Below are 5,848 nucleotides of genomic sequence, written 5' to 3' on the forward strand. Positions count from 1 at the left end.
TTAAAGATGAGTCGTCATGATTAAAGACTGAGTCTCGATTAAAGACCAAGTCGTGATTAAAGAATGAGTCTCGATTAAAGACCGAGTCGTGATTAAAGACTGAGTCTCGATTAAAGACCGAGTCAGGATTAAAGACTGAGTCTCGATTAAAGACCGAGTCGTGATTAAAGACTGAGTTGTTGTGATTAAAGGCCTCATTGTGATAAATTGGTTTGGCAGTGTTTAGTTGTAATTTTACTTCTGGCCACAGACACAGGTTAATTCTGTTGTATGACAGTCTCAATATGTGGTTCTGTTTCTGAGCTCCTTATTACATAAGTGATCCGGCAGATCTAAGACCAGATCTTTGTCATTTGGGAACAAAGGAAAGCTTTTTTCCGTTCACCTCTCTCTCTCCTGTTGCTCTGAGCAGCTGGGGACCACTCATGACACGTGACCTTACAAGGGGACGGGCGGGGCCTGACCCATCTCCTGATGTGTCACATCTGTGTGAGAGAAGGAGTTTGTAGTCAGAGGAGCAAACGTTTCATGTTTTCTTTTCTAACAGCACGACCAACAGATATGGTGATGAACTGAACAAACATCTGATCGTAAATGTTTCAGGAAGTCAAACTGCAGACGTCCGCTGATCTGAGATCAGATTTCTAATGACTTCTTTTGTTTGTTTGCTGTGTCATTGCTCAGTTACGAGGGTTTCTTCATGTCCTGCTCTCTGACTCACGGAGGGGTGGAGCTCTGCGCACCTCAGCATACCAGCAAACAGGCGGTCAGCAAATACCTGTTCCACCTGGTGGTCTGGGACCAGAGGTACGTATCTGAGTCTCACCTGTCCTAGCCGAGACTTCATTCTCATCTGTCGGAGTCAAAAGATTCATGATAGTTTTACTATTGAAACTGTTATTGTCAGTGTTTTGCATATTTGTTTTAATCTACTGAATCTTTAGAATTTCAGTAGAACAGTAAGTAAGTAAATTTGATTTAAATTGCACCTTTTACAGGTCAGAAACCACAAAGTGCTTTACAGAATATAAGACATAAAAATACAAAGGATGAAAGATACAAACACAAAAGATAAAACGGAAGGAAAGATCAAACATACGTATGACATAAGACAAAATAAAACTAATTAAAAGCCAATCTGAACAAATGTGTCTTCAGCTGCTTTTGAAAAGAATCGAGGGAATCAAGGCAACGCAAAGTCAGAGGCAACCCATTCAAGAGTCTCTGGGCCACAGCCCTAAAAGCTTTATTCCCTCTGGTCTTAAAATGAGTCCATGGGACCATTAACAGCCTTTGACTGGAAGATCTGAGGCTCCGAGAAGAGGAGTAGGGCTCTAAAAGGTCAGAGACTGGAGCTTGACCACTCAGGGCTCTAAAAGTAAGAACTAAAATTTTAAAATGAATTTAAAATGTACCGGTTTTCAATGTAAAGAGATTAAAGCAGCAACTGATTGATGGTGGAGGGTGTTGATTGTGATGTCATCATACGTATAAAAACCTCTGTTTCCATTTCACTTCACTCCTGGACCCAGGAGAGAAATCAAGACCTCTTTCTCCCTAGTGACAGTGGTTGAGCTCCCCCAGTTGACTGAGCTCCTCCTCCCATCACTGAGGCTGAGCTCGGCCCCACGAAGAAAGATCATTTCAGCCGCTTGTATCCAGGATTTTGTTCTTTCGGTCATGATCCAAACCTTATGAGCACAGGTGAGGGTTGAAACATAGACATACCAATAAATCAAGAGCTTTGCCTTTCGACTCAACTCTTTCTTCACCACAACCAACCAATGCAATGCCCTCATTACTGAAGACAAGAACCCAATCCGTGAGTCAATCTCCCGCTCCATCACTCAAGAACAAGAAGCCCAGATACTGAAACTCCTCCACCTGAGGCAAAGATTTGCACCCCCACAACCCGAGGGGTCATTTCACCCGTTTCCGGTTGAGGTCCTTGGCCTCTGACTTTGAGCTAACTCTCATCCCAGCTGCTTCACACTCTGCAGGGAACCGTCCCAGTGCACGCTGAATGTCTTTGTCCAAAGACTCAAACAGAATCACATCACCCTCTTAAAATAGAGGTAAGACCTTGAAGATCCTTAACCAGACGCCCTCCACTCAACAAGTGTGCCTTGAGATCCTGTCCATGAGACGAGAGACGATCCAGGTGGAGTCCTACCCACACAAGTTTGACTTTGTGCCAAGAATGTGGACACAGCTCCTGCGTTTGTTTCTATATAACCCTTAGAAGCAACTCAGGTATTCCATACTCCCATGGCCCTCCCCACAGAATGCCTCTGAGAACATGATCATAAGTCTTCTTCAGTCCACAAGACACATGTGGACTGGAGAACTAAACTCTTGTGGCTCCCTTAGCAACTCTGCAAGGATGAAGATCTGGGCCACTGTTCCATGCTCAGGAAGGAAGATGTTCTCAGAGAGGCTGAAAAATGTTATCCCACAATAATTATAGCACATTCTCCAGTCTCCCTTTTTTCAAACAACCACCCTGGACTGCCACTCCACAGGTGTTGGCTCTGTCTTCTATGCAACATTAAAGTGGTATGTCAACAATGACATCCCAACAACATCCAAAGCCTTTAGCATCTTAGGGTGAATCTTTTTTTCATTCAACCTTTATTTATACAAGCTAGCTTTACTGAGCCACGAGGACTCTTACAAGATGGAACTATATCTTGTCCACCCTTAGCACCCTGCCACCAGAGATATTTATGATCACCCTGCTGACCTCAGCCATAGTAATGGACTCACTCTTCCTCAGAGTCCTCTGAGGTGGACATTGTGGATGGATTAGGGAGATCGTCAATGTGCTCCTGCCACCACTCAGTATCCCCAGTCTGGCTCAGCAATTCCTCACCCAAACCAAGCACGGCCAGGGACAGGGCCTGCTTTTATTTTCTGAGTTGTCGAACAGTTCGCCAAAGCCTCCTCAAGGCAAAAAAAAAAAAGTTGGCATTCCACCTCCAGATTTCCTTATCATCTATTCTCTGTCCAGATGACACACCAAGTACCTTCCTACCTGTCTCTCTAATGACTTACTGTAGTAGTCCAGTCATCTGGAAGCTCTATCTCACCACCCAGAGCCTTTAACAGCTCTTCTCTGAATTTCTCACATTTTTCCTTCTTCAGCTTCCACCATTTGATCTTCATGTCTGTTTTTTCTCTTCACAACAACAGTCATTCTAGACACAACAATCTGATGTTGTCTGGCCACAACCTTACAGTCTCCAATCTCCCTCAGGTTTCCTCTTCTACGCAGAATGTAGTCGACCTGCCTACTCCTTCCTCCACTCTTATAGGTCACTCTATGTTCCTCCCTCTTTTGGAAATAAGTTCTGAAAACAACCATTTCCATTTTCTTGGCAAAATCCACCATCTGTCCTTCCTTGTTTCTTGACACCAAACCTACCCATCACTTCCTCATCCCCTCTGTTTCCTTCACCAACATGACCATTCAGGTCTGCTCTGATCACCACTCTCTCCTCCCCGGAAATACTCTCTGTCACTTCATCTAGATCATGAAGGTCATTGACCTTTGGTGTATGGTGGGCTGGTACCAGGTACACATAAGAACCAATCTTACTCAAACATGGTGTTCATTGTGGACAACCTGTGCCAAGCAGAGAAATCCATTAATAAAACACAATTTGGGTTCAGATCAGTCACCATTCTTCCTAATCACCCACTTCTAGATAACTCAGTCATTGCCCATATGGGTATTGAAGTCACCATGTAGAAAAACAAAATTCCTAGACTGCACTCCAGAAACCCCAAGAAGCCTGGGTAATTCGAACTACTGTTTGGTGCACACGCACTAACAACAGTCAGAATCTTCCCTCCTGCAGCTTGAAGTTGCAGAGACAACCCTTTCATTCACAGAGGAAAACTCCATGATGCACCACCCCTTCCTCAGCATGGCCTTAAGAGGGTGCCCTGGTTTCCCTTTTCTGGGCAAGATTTACTGAGGCATATGTTGTTAATTTATCAAGGTTTTTAAGTATAAACGTGAGTGTTTTTATTTTTTACAGTTTAACCAATCCCCTAACCAATCTCTTCAACCCCACAGGGTTTGTTTTCCCGTACAGATCAACCAACTGCCCAGAGAGTCTCAGCTGTTGGTGACACTGTATGCTAGCCCTTTGCCGCCCCCTGGAGGAGGAGAGGAGAAGGGCAAGCAGCGGCGCAGCATTGAGGCCTTGGGCTGGGTCACCATGCCACTTTTTAACTTCAGACAGTGAGTCACATGATTCAGATTTCGATATTCTTTATTGTCGTTCCACCACATGTGGAACAAAATTATGTACACAGGGTCCCAGTTGCTGAAATACAAGAAGCTGAAACAACGCAATGATTTCAGAACACTGGTCTGCAGATTGGCTATGTTGTTGGAAGGAGTCCGGAGTGATTTCTGCTCAATAGTTTTCATCTCTAGTCTAATAAACTAGCCTTTAATAGTGATACACTGTAAAAGTTTAGACATTTGATAAATAATATTAAGTTCATAAGCTGCAGTAAAACAACTTCTTTCGGCTTTTCCCTCTTCAGGGGTTGCCACAGCGAGTCATCCTCCTCTACCTCACTCTGTCCTCTGTGTCCTCTGTCCTCACTCCAACTACCTTCATGTCCTCTCTAATTGCATTCACATATCTCCTCTTTGGCCTTCCTCTTTGTCTTTTTCCTGGCAGCTGCATTTCTAACTCCTCCATGAATCACCACCTTATCATGGTAGAGGAATTTGTGCACCTGATTGATCCTAGGAGCTATGCTGTCGGGGGCAATTGTAATTGCCCCTGGCAGATTGGTCCTAGTTGACAGGCCAGAAAAAGAGTGATTCCAAAGACTCTTATAGACAAAAAAAAAGCAATGAGCTCAGTGTTCCTTGCCCGGACTTGGGTTATCAGGGCCTGGAGCCAGGCCTGGGGGAGGGGATCGTCAGGGAGTGCTTGGTGACCGAGTCTTTACCCATCGGGTCCGGTTGGGTTCATTCTGAACAAGCAACATGGATTTTCCTTCCTGTGGGCTGACCACCTGCAGGAGGGGCCATGTGAGTCGGGTACACTCCATGGGCAGTGGCTGAAGGCATGGGACTTGGCACTCTGACCCTGCCTTACCAAAGCTGGCTCTTGGGACATGGACACCTCTCTGACAGGGAAGGAGCCTGAGCTTGTGCGTGAGGTTGAGAGGTACCGACTAGATGTAGTTGGGCTCACCTCAATGCATGGCATGGGCTCCGGAACCAATCTCCTTGAGAGGGACTTGACCTCATTCCGCTCTGCAGTTGCCCAAGGTGAGAGACGCTGAGCTGGTGTGGGTCTACTCTTAGCCTCCTGACTTGGTGCCTCTGTGTTGCAGTTTTCCCAGGTAGATAAGAGGGTAGCTTCCCTGTGCCTTCAGGTGGGGGAGACACCATTACCCCCTCCTCCTGCACCGTGCCCCAACCTCCTGGGATTTTGCATCTAAAATCTAACTAAGGGTTGGGTGCTTGCATAAACTCTAGATGTAGAAAAAATTTCAGTCATAACATTTTTTTCTGCTTCAATCCATGTGTTCAGAAAGAGTGAGTGTGTGTATTAAGAGTGTGTATATTAAGTGTATGCATGTGTGTGTGTTTGTGTGTGTCTGCAGCGCCCTGACATGTGGCAGGAAATTATTGGGTTTGTGGCCTTCGACCCCAGGAGAGAATGGGAATGCCCGCACAAGTTCTTCTAACTTCAGCCAACCAGACAGTGTCATCCTGCAGGTAAGAGCTGGACAGGTGAGCTGCACTTGGGCAGGTGAGCTGCACTTGGACAGGTGAGCTGCGCCTGGACAGGTGAGCTGCGCCTGGACAGGT

The 5,848-nt window shown here is 45.7% G+C and overlaps 1 protein-coding gene across 1 annotated transcript in view; it reads left to right on the plus strand.

The window, feature by feature from the left end:
* The window catches only part of pik3c2b (phosphatidylinositol-4-phosphate 3-kinase, catalytic subunit type 2 beta), a 40,895-nt gene that overhangs the window by 19,641 nt on the left and 15,406 nt on the right, over positions 1 to 5,848 (plus strand). Inside the window, exons 12-14 of the mRNA XM_037679722.1 lie at positions 685 to 807; positions 4,082 to 4,249; positions 5,641 to 5,755. Coding sequence (XP_037535650.1) covers positions 685 to 807; positions 4,082 to 4,249; positions 5,641 to 5,755 — 406 coding nt within the window. The remainder of the gene's footprint in view (positions 1 to 684; positions 808 to 4,081; positions 4,250 to 5,640; positions 5,756 to 5,848) is intronic.

Source organism: Nematolebias whitei, chromosome 7, assembly GCF_014905685.2.
Source record: "Nematolebias whitei isolate Nwh7 chromosome 7, NemWhi1, whole genome shotgun sequence".
Classification (NCBI taxonomy): Eukaryota; Metazoa; Chordata; class Actinopteri; order Cyprinodontiformes; family Rivulidae; genus Nematolebias; species Nematolebias whitei.